General features: G+C 41.0%; 1 protein-coding gene across 12 annotated transcripts in view; it reads left to right on the top strand.

Annotated features, from left to right (window-relative positions):
- The first annotated feature begins 14,898 nt into the window (after positions 1-14,898).
- Positions 14,899-17,487, top strand: part of msi2b (musashi RNA-binding protein 2b) — a 222,844-nt gene continuing 220,255 nt past the window's right edge. For 11 of the 12 annotated variants that reach the window (XM_066695939.1, XM_066695938.1, XM_066695933.1 and 8 more), the window contains exons 1-4: positions 14,907-15,048; positions 15,347-15,387; positions 15,734-15,815; positions 16,346-16,430. In XM_066695939.1, coding sequence (XP_066552036.1) covers positions 14,987-15,048; positions 15,347-15,387; positions 15,734-15,815; positions 16,346-16,430 — 270 coding nt within the window. In that variant the 5' untranslated portion in view covers positions 14,907-14,986. Of the gene's footprint in view, positions 15,049-15,346; positions 15,388-15,733; positions 15,816-16,345; positions 16,431-17,487 lie in introns of all 12 variants that reach the window. The other variant, XM_066695941.1, reaches the window with a different exon arrangement.

The raw sequence follows: 17,487 nt of genomic DNA, 5'->3' as shown, positions 1-17,487 counted from the left end.
CAAAAAAGAGAAAATAAAGTTATTAAAAAAAAAAAAAAATGCTTGATTTTTATTTTGTGAAAATGTGGGTTACTTAAAGGGAGGGGTGCAGGTATGAATTTAATTTGCTCTAGTTTAAGGAGCGAGAAGCGGGGATTGTGCGACAGTCTAGTCTACACTATTGAATGACAACCAGTTCTCGGTTGGGTCCTATGCACTGTTTTATTGTCCTGTGCCTAACTTTTTTAATAAGAGCTTCACAGAACTTATTCTCTTGGCCAGTTGCTGCCACTGTGTCATCTTGACTTGTTTTTGTTTCTTTTAAAGCATTTTGGTTTCAGAGTTTGAAAATCTCTGGTTTCCTTTCATTTAAAAAATTAAATGGCATGACTGAGATACGTCAGGAACTCCAGTCTTCAGATTTAGTATCTGAATTATGGGTGTCAATCTCCCTGTGCACTACAAGGCAAGGTAGACTAATTATTAAAGCCCAGTTTCTGTATTGTACATTTTCGCTCAAGTCTAAGAGGAGGTTAGATTGAATGCATGATGTTTAGAGCTGTTCTGAATATCCTTGAATACTGTAATGCATAAAATGGGATTTGATTTTAGTCTTGCATGCAAGAATCTGTTGTAGCAAACTTTTGGTTTAAAACCAGGCCTGTAATATAGAACTTCACACCACTGTCTCACTCTGCCAACATGGGTATTAAGCTCATTTAGTTCTGCAAGATGATGTTGTGGTCACAGCTGGGGGAGAGCAGCTCTATCCCAGACTGGATTCATTAGATTCCAGGTGAAATCATGCAGGAAACTATTATTATTCATGAATTACATAACAGGGTCATTCTATTTGGCTTCTAATGAGTATCCTGAAGGCTTTTCCTTCTCTTTGTGAAAAACTGAGTCACAGTGCCATCCCTGACCACTTTTCTATGGTCAAGATTGTCATGAACACCCAACTCCACATTAGACAAAATGCCAGGATTCAATGGTCTGATTTAAAATGAAGAAAATGGCGTTGTGTCATAAGGGTTGATCAAAGACATTTTTATTTTTTATTTTTTCCCATAGCCTTTGCCTTTTTCTGTTTACTTCTACTCAGCCTTTTCATCCAAAATGAAAATCCTTTTCAGTTTTACTTGGTGCATTATTACACTGGTTGACATAATGGGCTACTTAAATTAACAATTTGGTGGGTGGTGGTGGGCTAACACTGTAGTATCACTACTTATGACTTGCATACATGTATATTACATGCTTATTATGGATGCTAATCTAGCTGATATTATACTGCTGCTGCAGGTGCTTACTACTCTCAACCTAAACACTACTACTGCTTTAACTAACCTACATCAAACCCACATCCTACCATGAAAATGATCCATATGAAGTAATATATTATCCAGAGTTCTCCGCAGACTGCAGATAGTTTACGTGCTGTTTGTATGCGTGTCCACTGGGTGTCGCTGTCCGCCTCTGTACAGGCTGTGTCTGCTGCTGTCATCGTGTCACACCTGTGCAGACGGGCCCTTACAGGTGTACAGCATTTGTATGGTGATACAGGGACAGAGCAACGCGCTTTCTATAGGTTTCAAAAGGAAACGGGGAGCCAAGCCAGTCTAGGACAAAGGCCAGAAAGGAGAAGAATATATATAGAGAGCAGCAGACACATTATAATGCTATTTTTATGTATTATACATTGCTTTTGGTATGTATCTGTCTTCGCAGTATTGTTAGTAATGTGCTACCGCTTATTAAGCCCGTGTTGTTTGTGTGCCTTGTATACACAACCACGCAAGAGTAACAAATAAAGCTATAAAGTATCTCAGAAGATTTGGCGGTGGGTGGAAGGGGCTCACAGGTGTGCGTATCATGCCAATTGCGCTCCTAGACCTTTATTCTGCGAGGCGCCATTGCTGAAGATGGTTAAAGTTGTATCGTCTCCGAGGAGACGGATGGGTTAAACCCACAGCACAATCAGTGTAACACAGGATCTCGCAGAGCTGCGCAGGCGCCGTGTCGGCCGCTTCATTAAGCAGGCAGTGAGGTGCGGACCCCCTGGGGACGGCTGCGTGACGTCATTCGCACCTTCGCTCTGAGAGGGAAAGAGAGAGTGAGTGTGTGTCTGTGAATGTGTCTGTGAGTGTGTGTGAGTATGTGTGTGTGAGTGTGTGTATGTGTGTGTGAGTGTGTGTGTGTGTGTCTGTGAGTGTGTGTGTCTGTGTGTGTGTGTGAGTGTGTGTGTCTGTGTGTGTGTGTGTGAGTATGTGTGTGTGAGTGTGTGTATGTGTGTGTGAGTGTGTGTGTCTGTGTGTGTGTCTGTGTGTGAGTATGTGTGTGTGAGTGTGTGTGTCTGTGTGTGAGTATGTGTGTGTGAGTGTGTGTGTGTGTCTGTGTGTGAGTATGTGTGTGTGAGTGTGTGTGTCTGTGTGTGTGTGTCTGTGTGTGTCATCCTGCTTGTTGTGAATTCCTCTGAGGTCTCACACACTGCTGATGTTTGGGAAATATCGTCACGTCCCATTTATATCCATTTGACCTTTTAATGTGAGCGCTTAGTTTCTGTAAACAGCTCGACGAAACATGCCCCCGATAATGATAATGATAGCACACACACACTCACACACACACACAGACAGACACACATACTCTCACACACACACACACACACACACACACACACACACAGACAGACACACATACACACAGACAGACAGACACACACACACACACACACACAGACAGACACACATACACACACACAGACAGACACACAGACAGACACACACACACACACACACACACAGACAGACACACACACACACACACACACTCACACACACACACACACACTCAAGGGCTGGCTTCCATGTAGTTTAAATCTGACTTTTAAACATCAGAATTCAACACATTTCAAAGGGCAGCTGTAGCAGACATCATTCAGACTTTAGGTAGCTGCAAGAGAGTGGAAGCAAGAGAAGCGTTGCCATTACCAAACTTGTCACTGCAAGGAAAAGAAGCATCTCTGTGCTGTCCCTATCTGTCCCGGTGACTGAGATCCACAGAGTACAGCCGGCAGTTGGGTTGATTGATTGCTTAATTGGATGATTGGTAAATTGGTTGATTGGTTGGTTTACTGTTCTTCAGGCCATACCGAAGTAAGTGTCTCAGACCAATAACCTAGGAAATGAGCCGTTTAGAAAAACACAATTTCCTCCTGGTAGGTTGGCTCACCGTCCTGTTATATTTGTCCTACCTAAACGTGAAGAAATGCTGTATCCAATCGCGCCACTAGATGGCGACTGAGGCTAAGCTTGCAATGCCTGTCCAGGACACAGCCAGCTGGGAACAGATTACAGCGTATTAAATCATCAGTGAAGTAATGCAACCCCCAGAACAGGAATCACGAAATAATACTCACCTTAATCATGAATCAATTTCCAATTTCATAAATAAACCTATCGATGTATGTTTCAGCGGAAAATAATCTTGTGTACTTCTATTAGTGAGGGAGAATATGATTGTGGTCGATAGGGAGTTGTGCTGACCATCATCAGACAACTATTCATCATGTGCTGAAGGCATAACCTCGGTGGACAGGAGAAATCCCTGAAACCAGTTATAAATAATAAATACAATGTCATCACACACACTGCGGTTGCCTTGGTTGAAACATTGCTTTAAATGGTTACAGGGAAATAGGGTCAATTAACGCAGGCTTAATGCAAGGTGAGTAATGGCTCTTTTTACAGTCTCCCCAAACTGTACGATAAATAAAATGTCACCTTGATAAATGTTTGTGTTTGTTATTGTGTTATATATATATATGCATGCCTTCATCCCTTTGGCCCAACAACACAGATTAGTTATAGATATGAAACGCATATTAATATGTAGGGCAGCCATGAGGGAAGTTTCTCGAAGACTGAACTCGAAGACTGAACAGCCGGGAAACAGCGGAGTCTCTTACTCACAGTGTGTGGATGGACACGGTGAGTACATGCCTCTGTTTTCCCATTCATAGCACCCTAAACTAGTCGTGTGAATAGCAGACAAATAACATTGAACTAACAGTGAGTTTGGCTGTTTCAAAAGGAAGTGACAAGGTGGTGTGAGTGGGTTCCTGACATCTCTATAGGTTCAGCGGTTGGACAGTTGGTCCACTCTTCCCATGTTACCTGTATTCTCCTGTTTAAAGGTTGGGGGGTAAGGAGGTGCAGTGTTCATGGATTTAGCCTTGACTCCCTCATTATGTGATGACCCAAGGGATTTATTGACCCTCCTCCAGCTCTGTCTTTCGGACAAGACATAAAAACCAAGGTCTACCCGTTGTACCTGAAGTGACTCTGTAAGATGTGTTGATTTACCCCCTACTAACTGTAAATCCTTTGAGGTTTGTTATGATCATTGTATTTACCCAATAATGTCGTCTTCGAGTACAATCCCAATACCTGTGTTTTTTTCATTTGTGGAAAGTTGATTCTTTAATTATTTTAGATGGATGTCAGGGGTAGCCAGCTCCAGCCCAGGGGAGTCACAGGGCCTTCTGCTCTTTCATTGAATCTCACCTCTGTTTAATTGAGGCAAATATGTGCTTAATTGATCGATATTAGCTTGTTGTGCTTTCCACTGTGGGTTTAAAGTCACCTGTGGATGCTGTGCGGCTGTAGGCAGCTTTCAAAGACCAGGGTTGTGGTCCTTTGAGTCCAAAAGAACAGAGACGTGCTAAAACAATCCTTGGGAAGTCCAGCTGAGGAGACCCCTTGATGTACTTCTTTCAGTTCAGTTCACCTCTCACCTGCTCTGAAGACACTTGTGTTTTAGCCTGCAATTCAAAAATGGAGAAAGAGAGCGAAAAAATGAAGCTCCTCTCCCAGCTGGTGAGTGAAAATGCTCTTGGCTGCGCACAGCCCCGGTCCTTTGATGGGGACTTCATTAGAATGAAAGCTAACAACAGCTTTTGTTTTGCCTTCCTTGATGTGCGCCTTGTGTTTTAAACTGGATGTGTTTTAGTTCAGTGAATACCAGTATGTTCATCGCACAGGAGCATTGGCAACAGGCGTCCCACGGTGCTCACACATCACACTACAGCCGACACAAAACATCAAACACGCGTCCCATAAAGCCATGTAATGCAATACGGTTTTGTTTTCTTTTTGTCTTTAGATTTTTTTTCTTTCATTCCAGTGAATTGAAAACTGATTTTTTTTTGTTTCCTAAAATGGGATGTTTGTTGGTCTGATGCACAGGGAAAAGGGAAACAAATGCAGTACAGTATGGAACAGATTGTCTGCAAGAGTAATTATGTATGAAGAAGAAAAATGTGTAAGGAGGAGATAGCATTGCTCCTGACACCTCCAACCAGATGCTCTATAACTGAGTTTTTCAACCCTGCTCCTGGAGTACCCATGTGTCGGCTGCTTTCCGTTCCATCTGAATTCTCAGTCATTTAACTGAAACCTTAATTCAGCTACTGTTTTAGCCTTGTTCATTGCACTGTGCTGATGGTACTGTCACAGGTGACACTGAGGATATACAGACATCTTTGCCCTACAAACCGCCTGGCATTTGAAATGTTTGTAGGGAATTCAGTGGTTGCTTTGCTAATCCTGTCAGGCTTTTCTCAAGACAGCTGCCTGGCAGGTTTAGTGTTAAGCCTGGTTGGTAGCCGTCCGGGGGACCCTTCATCCTGGTGTGTAACATCCCCCCAGCGCAGGGTCTTCCTGTGCACCCAGGAATGAACCACAGAGCTAGTGGCAACCAGGAGGAATAAGCAAACAGGATCTGAGCACCAGCGAGGGTAACAGTCAAAAGCATTAACCTGCAGGCCAAAAATCCAGCAATCAGTAGAGTATTATTTCCCCACTCTTTCCTGTCCTTAACACTCTTGCACATCCTGTCTGACGGAGACCCTTATAGCCCTGCGCCAGCTATTTATGATGTCGTTGTGCAATCTAATCAGCTGTTATTATTAGCCTGTGTTTAAACAGCATAAAGCCCATGCACTCAGGTTCCTTTCACCAAAGATCCCAGGGAGCTGCATTTTGCCTATTCAAGCATTGCACACTTTTTGATAGAGCTAGCAAGTGCAGTCTTTTCTGTCCATGCCCTTTGCCCTACAACTTGAATTCTTTAAACTGAGCAGATGTTTGCCTGGTTTTGGACTCTTTCTCCTCTCTAAACAGAGGCAAGTCTGTGTCCTGGTGTTATACAGGGAGAGGGGAGTGGGGTGAGTTAATGGATTGGTGAGCTGGATTGCTGTATGTATCTCAAATCCATTTCTATTTGCAAAATCAGCCTTCTAATTTCTATTTCACCCCCTGCTGAACTTTTCTGTTGTTGTTGTTGTTTTGATGCCATCGAGAAATGTTGACATCTCTAGTGCGTGCCATTGCCGTAACCAAGGTTTGCCTGCTCATCTACTGGAAGAGCACAGCCGCAAGGTGGGACTGTCATTGCACAGCCATAGGGGGTTACGGTTACATGGCAGGCTTGGAAAAAAGCCAATCTCAGACTATCCCCACTGTCAGAAATGTGTGCCCTGCCCCTTGGAGAATCCTGGAGAATAGGTGAGCTGCGCAGGGTCCCCGTCCAAGATATTTAAGTCTGTGATATTGTTGTCATGATATAGTTTCTCTTTTTTAACATGTGAACCTCAGCAGAGGGTTCTGTCATACGGGGGGAAAGGTGCTCGGCTCAGACTGTGCTGGCCTGGCTTCTTATTGATAGCAGGTACAAGGAAGTAAGGAGAAGCATTTTTTTTATAGTCCTTTTGACCTGCATCTTTGGGAGCAACAACTGCACTACGACCTGGGCAAGATCATAAACTGCTCCAACGATGTTTTATTATTGTAAGTCCAGTCACTGGAGACCAGGTCAGTCACACTGAGAACCTCTTCCTTTAATGTCTATTGCATTGTTGAGTGTCACATGTGGAATGTGGATTTAAATCTTCAGGACGTAGGGCAGAAAACTGAAATAGCTACACTCTCTCTCACTGGACACTGCTCTCTTCTGGTCTTGCGTTATAAGCAGGAATTATCACTTTTTGTGAAACTTGGGTGACCTGAACCATTTGGCTTAGCGTGAACCCAATTCAAAGTTCAAAGCAAGAAATTCTCCTGAGCTTTAGCAGAATCCAGGTTCTGCTTTGCATCGGACTGCAGTGGACTAGCAGGCTATTGACAATATACAGGTCTGTCCTGATCTTCAGCATCAGGGATATGACATTAATCTGGGGACTTTGCCGTGAAGGCTGCCTGTGTCTGTGTCACAGGCTGACAGATTGGGCCTGTCTGTGTGAGAGTCAGCCCTGCTCTGACATCCAGGTAGGCTTTATATCCATCAGTGGGCTGTTGCTGTAGCAATGGGAATTTTGTCATCAAGAAGACGCGTTAAACTTGGGAGAACAATGGAAAACACCCTCAAGGGTACATGTGCAGCAGCCCCAGGGTTGTCGCACCTCTGCATTTTGCTTTATGCTGCTATTCTAAAAAGGTGCTGACCTTCTTCTGTTAGATAAGTGGCATTGAATTACACTGTGTGGTTTTGAAGGTTAAAAAGAAAATTTGCAGAAGTGAAGTAAAGAGTAGAATGGCTTGATTCCTAGAGTATGAAACCAAAGCAGTTTTGAAATACCAGGAAGCTTAATAAGATCCAATGTGAGCATTAATCAGCAATCCAAAACAAACACATCAAACTACCTAGCTTCACTGAAGGCTTCTGTAAGCAGGTTTGAGATGACAGACGAATGCTGAGGGATGTGGAGACTTGGACACCCCAAGAGGAACTGTTTCTATTATGTTCCTATTAATGTCTCAAGCTTGATATTCCCTAAATGCGTTTGTGTGTAAATGATTTGACATTAATTACTAATCCACTATATGCCAGCAAAAGTAATTGGTAGTAGAGGTCTTTCTGTGACATCAGTTTACTTCTCGACCATGCTTCCTATCAGTCCTGTTGGAGGGGTCTTTTTCACTCCATTAGGATGCAAAATAACAATCTATACAGACAAAACAGGGAATCAGAGACATCATGTCGTAGGAAATACCAAGAAGGAATTATATTTCAGCAACAATGCGACTGATATACCATATACCTTTGGTGCTGAAGTGCATGGGGGATTGTGGGACGGTTCACATTGTCCATGTCTGTGTCTTACTCGCAGCGTGCTTACAAAGGAGCCTGATTAATATTCGGCAGTGCGCATACGACGCCTCTCATGTACAGAAAATAAGAGACTGTATATTAAAACAATAATCTCATGGCTACATGAGATACTGGGCTTTTAGCAGCACCATTTCCAAGACCCCCATAGATTAATTAAGTTATGCTTTGTTATTATTCATTATCTCTTCTTCTGATAATAGGACAGGCTCTCTCACAGACGCCAGTGCAAAACAACTGTATCTGAAGATTCCTCTTCCTAAAACCTTATACAGTTCTATCTTTGTAACTCGTCTTCCAGTAATTTGGTGTACCTAAATTGCTTTTGTTTGACTAGAATTTGCTGTACGCATTATTGTAGTGTTACATTGTTTCATGTAGAACACAAGTATGTTATAATTGTACACAAGGGTAAACTATCAATTGAATCGATTCTGGGTGATAAAACGCTAATAAAGATATGAGGACCCAGCATTACAAATGCAGATAAAGAGGCAGCATTAAAATAGTCAACATTCATTTTTATTCAAGTAATGGTCTTTGGAATACATTTCACAGCACTGTCTCTGTAGCTCTGGGATCCTTCAAGAAAAGTCTGGATATGATTCTGGGATCAATTACCCACAGTGAACCAAACAAGCATGATGGTAACGCCTTCGTGTTTGTTTGTAATCATTCTTATGTACTATCCTGGTTTGTCTTTGCTTTATCCGGCTTGTATACAATGCATAGTATACTCTAATGTACTGCAATTTGGATTCCTGTAGAGCTCCTTTCAAAGTGGTTAATCAAACCCCAGTAAAATAAAAAATGAATAACTAACCTGGAAAATTGAATGTTTTTGGTTGAGGATTTAAGACTCCTCTTCAGTCAAAAATTTGCATTTTTATAAATGTGTAAATTAATTATTCAGCAATTAACAGATGGAAGTTGCATCACTATGCTTATGCCGAGTGAATCTTGGTCTGAAAGTTAAAGTTTGAGCAATCTTCACTGTCTAATGCAGTGTTAGCACTTAGCAGTAAAGAGAAGAAATGCCTCAACCATTTTCGTTTGTAAGGAATGACTGATTGTGCAAATTTGTGGATTGGCATAAAAAATATACATGGATGATTTCATTTCAATAAAGTGGTGTCTTCAAATTGGTGTCTTGCAGATTGGCACAGAAAATGTATTCCAGGGTGTGTTCTTTATTTTGGTTCTTCTCTCTCTCTTTCTTCCAATCCAGCTCCTCTGAGTGAGGGTTTGTGTGACAGCGGCAGGGGAGAGGAATGTCCCTCGCTATCCTGCCACCTTTCCTTTTCTCCTCCACTCTCACACTCTCATCGCTTCCTCTTTTAAATCCCTGATTGATTTCCACAGTTCGGCAGCAGCTCACCGCCCGCCCCTGCTCTTTCTCGCCCTTCCAGCGTTATTACGGGTATTTGTGCCTGGGCTATTGCAAGTTAACTGTTATATTAGAGTTTAGGAACTGGACGGTTCACAATCATTTCTCGTCCTCGCCTCCTTTCTCATTTTTTTTTTCTTTCTTCAAGGCTGTGCCGTGGCCGAGGTCTATCTTCATTGAGTTCTGATTTCCTGCAAGTGTTTTTCCCATTTGTTTCCTTGCTATTTCAGTGTGAGTGTTTGTGTGTGTGCTTTTGTCTGGCTCTTGTGTTGTTGTAATCTAAGTGTGTGAGTGACACTTTTTTCGGGAAAAATCTTGAGCGAGGAACACAGTGTTCTTATTTTAAAATCTGAATTCCAAGTCCATGAATACCAACAGGGTGAAATGCAGATTAAGATTCATTAGCAGTAATTATTTATGGTGGTAGGGTATTTATTTTATTTATTTTTATAATTGGGTTATTTTTAACAACAGGCAGAGCAGAGAATGAACAAGGAAGGCACATATATGCAGCGGACAGTCGTCTCATTCATTTACCTAAGTGAATGGACCTCATATTGATCTGTTCGGGGCATTTAACAGATGTAGAACATTAAAAATTAAACCCTTCCTTTAAATACTTTATCCGTTCATTAATCAAACACAGATGCCATTGTGACTGCAGGCATCATTTGCAAATACATCTTTGTCATGGGAAAATATTGCTGCTCAATTTCCTTCTTTTTTAAAGGGGTCCATATTTACATTTAAAAGACTGCAGAACCTGCAACAAAAGAGGTTGCACTTTCTTACAGCACTTAATCTAGGCAAATAAACGTCATTGTTATTAATGGATGTATTTAGATGCCATTAATATGCTGCTACAGAGCGTGTTTCATTTCTTCGCTGGGAAAGAAACCGCAGCTTTCAGAGCACAAGAGTTGCATCTCTCTCATGTTGTTTTGAAGGCTTAATAGCATTTCTGACACACTCACTTAACACTGATAGCTGAGCAGATTAAAGGAAATGCACAAACACTCCATAAACCGTGGATTTGAATGTTTTCATTTAAATAAACAGAACAGCTGTCACAATTATGATGATTTATCCATTGCGATGTTAGTGCGCTTCATGAAGTTGTTTCATGCTTAACCCAGCAGTAATATCTCACTGAGTGTATATGTATTTATAAATCAGAAACTCTTGTCACATTCGAGATAACATGTATGTTTAAATATGGATTCCTGTGGGGATTGTTTCTACCTCTATGTTCGTTTGGTTTCCCCTCCAACTGTAGTTCTTAAAGAAGGTGCAGAAATACAAGCAATAGCACTGACAAGGCAAAGGAAAGAAATAAGCCACTGATGCCCAGGGACAGAATAAATAAAAACGGAAAGCCTTATCCCTACTCACTAGCATTGACTTTCTCACATAATCGAATGGCCCTCGCTCTGATTGGATTAGTGCTGTAAAAGTTTATTGTAGCAACCAGATGAAAATGTGCAAATGAAATGTCAACAAATTGCCCTCGATCCACATCGACTTTCTCCTGAAAGCAAACATTAAAAAGATTCCAATTGATTTTGATGACAAAGCGATCACTGCAGCCTGTAAATGAAGGTGTATTTTTCACAATGTAAGGTGTGACCCCCATATAAGAGGTTCTGGTTGAGTGGTAGTGATAAACTGTGCTGTACTCCCTTTAGGAACATGCTGGCAGATGAGCTTTCAGAGAAAAACAAGAATTTCTTTATTTGAAAAACGCCCAGCCCAAGGCTATTTTCAGTATTTTTTTTAAACAATCTTATTATAAATAAACTAAACAGGTCTACACCTTCAATTGAGACAATTCTCTAGGCTTCATTTAAGCATACTTTTCAAACACATGGAAGTCAACTGGGGCAAAAAGCCTCATGTTATAGATCATTCATATATCATGAAGAAGAATATGCTATTTTACTTTATCTCCTTCAGATGTGATGTACTTAGATTACTTTACCGAGCTGTGCTGTTATATTATTGTTAGCTTTCTACCCATGCTTGCTGTACTTGACCCTCCATTCAAGAACAGGGTCAGCAGTTTGAAAATGCCCCTGAACCAGGCAGCCTTCTCTTTCATTAACAGTTATTTAGAGACCAATGGATTTCAAGGGTGGCAGAAGCTTGTTTCCTTTCATTTTAAGGTAGTGCCTTTGGGTAATACAAACAAAGTGGTCTGCTAACAAGGGAGATCATTAAATCAAACCTAATATGCCGCCAATTGCCTTTATAAAGTGTAGAGCATTTTGTTTTGGCGTCCCAAAGCTCTCCTTTTCCTATTAAGATAGAGGGGAAACGTATTTCAGTGCAAAGCTTTTAGACTCTGGGGCTTTTCAGAAACAGGAGTGGGATTAGGAAGGCAGACAAGAAAGCTGGTGGTAAAAGTGACTTAGGCGGGAGAAGGAGATGTTAACTTTTCTGAGTAATTGTGCCCCGTAGGTGTGTTCACGCAGGGGTTCTGTTTACCAACATGCAGACAGCTTCTGAAAATCTAGTCAGCGAGGTGAGACAGCAGCGTTCACATGTCAGTCAGTCAGGGAGATTTAAGTCAGGTCTGTTTAGTCTTTGACTTGACACGGCCCCTCATTCGTTGAGTTTAACTGCAATCCGTAGATTCCCTTCAGAAACAACGAGCAGGGGGGGAAAAAAATCGAAATGACGAGCCGGCTTTGGGCCATCGAGCTCTCTCTCAGACTGAGGGCGAGGAAATAAACAGCAATCACTGTAGCATGACTTAGAATCCACTGAGCATCCAGCTTTAATTGAGCTCTCACTTACTTCAGATTTAATGGAAAACCAGGCTCGCTTTTCGCAGTTACTGAGTAATGAACATGAATATTTAGAGGCTGTAATAGGATCTTCTTTTTCTTTTTTTCCTTTTCCTTTTTTAGGGGTATGATTTACTTCCCTTTATAAAATGCAGTGATAATATAATACACTTAAATGGACACACATGAAAATGTCTTAAGGTTTTTTCATGTAAGCAGCAGGCTTGAGTTTGAGTTATGCGAAAGTCTGATGAGACAAATGTGTGATGAAGACTATGAAGCTGTTGTGATGATCATTATGATGATGATGATCAAAAGTAATAGGAAAAAAAAATCGAATTAATGTATTTTATAGAAATCAGTTAGGTGGCAGTCCAACCTATGTTTCTATGCTGAATCAGAGTACCACAAATTGAGTTGACTACAGTTGTTGTCTTAAGTATTTACACCCTTCGTTTTAAACATTGTAATTTGGTGATTCATTTACTTTAATAAATATTATTCTTTGAACAGTACTTTTTTAAAGATTGCAGTAGAGTGAACTGAGCTAAGGCAGATTGGACTGCCACCCAACTGATTTCTATATATAAAATACATTAAAGCAGGGAAAAAACTAAACAAAAGGGTTAAAAAACACCACAGGAGTTTCTGATTGTTCAGAGTATAGACTCACTTTATATGATGAATGAATGTGCCATTGCAAGAGAAAGAGAAGCAACATAAAGCACAGGCATTTGAAACAACTCAAGGACCGTCACATCAGACTTAGAAACAGAAGACAAAAAACAAATAAATCAAGAGAATGCAGTAATAAGTGCGATCATTTGATAATATTACAACTGGTGTACCTGCTGTAAGATTCAGTTATATTGTGTTTTAGAGTACAAAAGCAACAACAATGCACTTAGAAACACTATTGAAAAAAATTGTATATTTTTGCCAACACAATTGTTTTTTGGACATATTACATATACTGCTGCTTTATGTAGATTTTGAACTTCACTGTGATTTGCATTACAAATAGGTTATATGCTAAGGAAAAGACATATGTAAATCAAAGCAATAAATAATTAGCCTATATAGTAACTTGTTGCTTGTAGGTTTGTTCTATTTATAATACGTAAGGTGCCATTATGCTAACTGTAGGTGGCTACTGAAAATATGGGGTGGTGGAAAGCATGTGATTATGTGTAGCAAATTGCCAAGAAGCACTAAAGCCTAGTAAAGACATACAGAGGGAAAGGCTGCTTGTGTAATAATTTTGATCAAATAGAAATTGCTTAGAGAAGGCTACAAATTAAAGTGTGCTCATTGTCTGTACTCCTTGAAGCTTGCTGTTTGGCATATTGGGAAGGTCCAGGAATGTTTTGTTCTCGGATTTTCTGTGAAACCCATGAACTCAACATTAGTATTCTAGCATGAGGGGGATTAATCTCATGTGTGGAAGAATACCAAGAAAAATATAGGGCCTGATCCATGAATGGTATTACAGTCGAAGTGTGCTTTGCACTTCTTGTGTTAATTAGAGTTTGTGATAAATAATATATATGTATGGCTTACTGTTTTATTGTTTCATTTCAACTTGATAAATTCAAATTCAGTAAGATTTATTTGGTCAATATTACATTTATATATTTATTTAAGGTTGCAATAAATAAACATTGTGGTAAATTAAAACACCTAATCACGTTTTGTGTTTCCTATTGGTTATACTATTATTACTAGTATTAAATGCAAATTGTTAGTGTATATTAGTTTAATGTTAGTTTTTTGTGATTAATATAAAGGGGGCATAGGATATACATTCTCAAATAAATGTATGCAAATGTTGGCAAAATTAAAAATAATTGGTCTTTGCTTCTGGAGTTGTGCAGAATAATGTGTGGGTAGTCAATAATACAAATATTATTTATGTCTTTAATATCTTTATGCCTGGCATTCAAAAACAAAATTGCATTATAAACATACAAGGCAGTTAAAACTAGAGAACTTCACAAAGGATATTTCCAAGAAAACGAACTAACTAAATAATGATATGAGCATTGTCTAAGTTAATATAAGCAACAATGACTAAGTTATTAAAATATGAATTGGTACAAGTCTACAGCTGTAGTTAACTATTTGTTATTATATATAAAAAACTGATTTCTACATTTTTAATGAATGATCAGTGTACATCTGTTTTCCCGACCTATTACATTATTTTCATAATGTATAATGACCATCTGAAACGATTCTATATGAACTATACTTTTGACCTTGACAGCTTTTGCGTAATATGACATCAACATTATGAAAAAGATATTTACCTTTATTTCTATATAAGCACCAGGAAAATTAAAACTAAAGTCAGAGAAGAAATTGGCATCTTCTTCAACGCCCTGCGCCCGCTGGCGTCGGTGAGGTAATGAATGCGTTGCGTCACGGCAGCACCGTTATGGCCGTCGGGAGGGAGGGGCGTGGCCTGGCGCCGGTGGGGGCGGCGTGAGCGATGACGTCAAAGGGACGGCCGATGACGCGCAGGCCCCGCCCCCCGGCCGCGCAGGGGGAGGGGAAGGCAGCCGAGCCCACGTGTGACGCTCGCATTCCCGGCTCGGCGAGACGGAGAGAGCGGGGCTGCTGGCCGTGTTGTGCGCTGCTCGTCACTGCTGCAGTTGGGTTAGCCATGGAGGGAGACGGGAGCCAAGCCACCTCTGGAAGCCCAAACGATTCGCAACACGACCCGGGGTAAGCAACCGCATCTCAGCCTCACTTTTAATTTTATTTATTTATATCCTCCAGAAAGAGCACAAACCCCCCCAAAACAGTTGCTTTTCCTCACGCACGAACCCCCTCTGCCTCCCGGACTCAGTTTGCGGGATTATGTTAGGAAACGGGGCCTCCCCCCCCCCTCCGGAGAGGCTGGCAGCACCGCGGCTCCCTCGCTGCTCTGCCGTCGTTTAGCTCGCTTTTTTTGTAAGTAGTTACACGTCAAAATGGCCGATCTGACATCTGGACTCACTTGTGCTCTGTTTTCTCCTTACAGTAAAATGTTTATCGGCGGCCTCAGCTGGCAGACCTCACCAGGTGAGCGACGGGGCTCCGGTGCGGGGTGTCGCGGCGGCGGCGGCAGTGTTGGCGAGTTGGGTTGTGTAGCCCCGGGTCCTGTGTGTGTGTGTGTGTGTGTGTGTGTGTGTGAGTGTGTGTGTGTGTGTGAGTGTGAGTGTGTGAGTGTGTGTGTGTGTGTGTGTGTGTGTGTGTGTGTGTGTGTGTGTGTGTGTGTGAGTGCACCTCTGCGTTGCAAGGTTATTTTGATTCCCGATTCTTTAAAGTCCTCTATTCGACCCCTGTGTGCATCGCGGGTGCTTTTGAATACTCGCTGTGCAAATACAGACACATTAACCCGACATCTGCCCTCTCGCTTTGTTCACAGACAGCCTTAGAGACTATTTTAGCAAATTCGGGGAGATCAGAGAATGCATGGTGATGAGAGACCCCACTACGAAACGCTCCAGGTAAAAAGAAAAGGGTTTTTATTTATTTCTGCGTGTCGGCGTCTTACTTACTTTTCTGCTCCATGTCCTTTTTATATTGGTGTTGGCAGTATTTTTTTCTTCCCAGTATCATTTGAAGTCGCAGCCCATTTGTGTGGCAATTAAATGAGCGCTTTAGGAGGACAGTGTAATTTGACATTGACTTGGGACTTTTACACTAGGATGCAATCATGGCTTTGTCCCCCCCCCCATACACTAACTCCTATATATATGCATATGCGCTTCAATTAATACCTTCATCTCCTGTGTCTATTTAGATTAGTTTTGGCTTCTTAAAAAATAAAAAGTAAACAGTGTTGACAGGTGAATGAATAAAAGTAAATGGTAAAAATACTGTTTGTACTCTCCCTTCCTAGACAGCATGGCGGGGGGGGGGAGAAAATGATATTGCTGCCGGAGATGTCTTTTTCTGCTGTGTATCTGGACGGTGCTGATCAGTGTTGTTGCTTTCTGTGTCTTATTTTGACATTTGTCATGTCTGTGTTTTTCAGAGGATTTGGGTTCGTCACGTTTGCGGACGCAGCCAGTGTAGATAAAGTCTTGGCTCAACCCCACCATGAATTAGACTCGAAGACGGTATGTGTGCGTTTGTGTTTGTGTTGATGTCATGTTTTGCGGAGATGTTTCAGTCTGTGATTAACTGTGTCTTAAAGGGCCAGCGTCCCGTCCCCATTGTTGCGAGTTGCGCAGTGACATTGTTGCGACGCCGAGCTGACGCGCATTGTTACTGTCGCCACGCTTTTGATCTTCGCTATTATTTTACGGTTTCATTTAACCCTTCAGCTGACCTTTGCCCCGCTGTTGTCGCCTAAAAAACCGAGCTGCACATTTCGCCTGCCCACTTTTTTCATTTAGTTCTGTATAACAATGCATTTTGTAAGTTTATTTAATAGGACGCTTGTTGTGAAGACCAGTCCGATAGTGATTTAATTGTTTCGCCTTTAAAACCAACGATCTTGATACACAACTCCCAATAATACGTATGTTTTTTTTTTAACAAACATATTAAATGACCCCTCTACTCTTATTGTAGGTTAATTCCATTCCGTCCCAGTTATCAAGTTATCAAAATACCTTTGCTTATTACGATATTTACCACTACTAATATATATTTAAAATCAATTATACATTTGTTTCCGTCAGCCTTTTAACTGAATTATATGAATCTATCTGCGGCTAAAATCCAAAGGCTGCTGTAACGATTTTAATCTCTTGTTTGTGAATTTCCCATTTGTAATACTAGAATTTGAAGTGTCATTTGAAAAATACACGGGACATCAGCACCTCAGTGTTTTCTTTACTAAGAGAAAAAATAAATACAGCCCCCCTAGGATGCTTAAAAATACCAAACTAAGTTTGAGCTTCGAAAGGAAAACTATATTAATAATATATTATAATATCAACAATAGTGAGATTGGACAGAAAGCCACATGCTTGGTTTTACAAACGCTAACATACCACACTACAAAGGTAGACAACTTAAAGATTACAATGCAGTGCCAGGCTTAAGGATATAATGTATTAAAAACCTATTTCTAAGTTACAATAGAAATTAATTTAAAAGTACTGAAATAACCCCCCCCCCCCCCCCCCCCCCTTCGGCTTCACAATTTTAAACATCATTTTGATTTAA

This window comes from Amia ocellicauda, chromosome 22 (genome assembly GCF_036373705.1).
Source record: "Amia ocellicauda isolate fAmiCal2 chromosome 22, fAmiCal2.hap1, whole genome shotgun sequence".
Taxonomy (NCBI): Eukaryota; Metazoa; Chordata; class Actinopteri; order Amiiformes; family Amiidae; genus Amia; species Amia ocellicauda.
The sequence above is the reverse complement of the archived record's forward strand: the minus strand, read 5'-3'. Positions and strand labels throughout refer to the sequence as shown.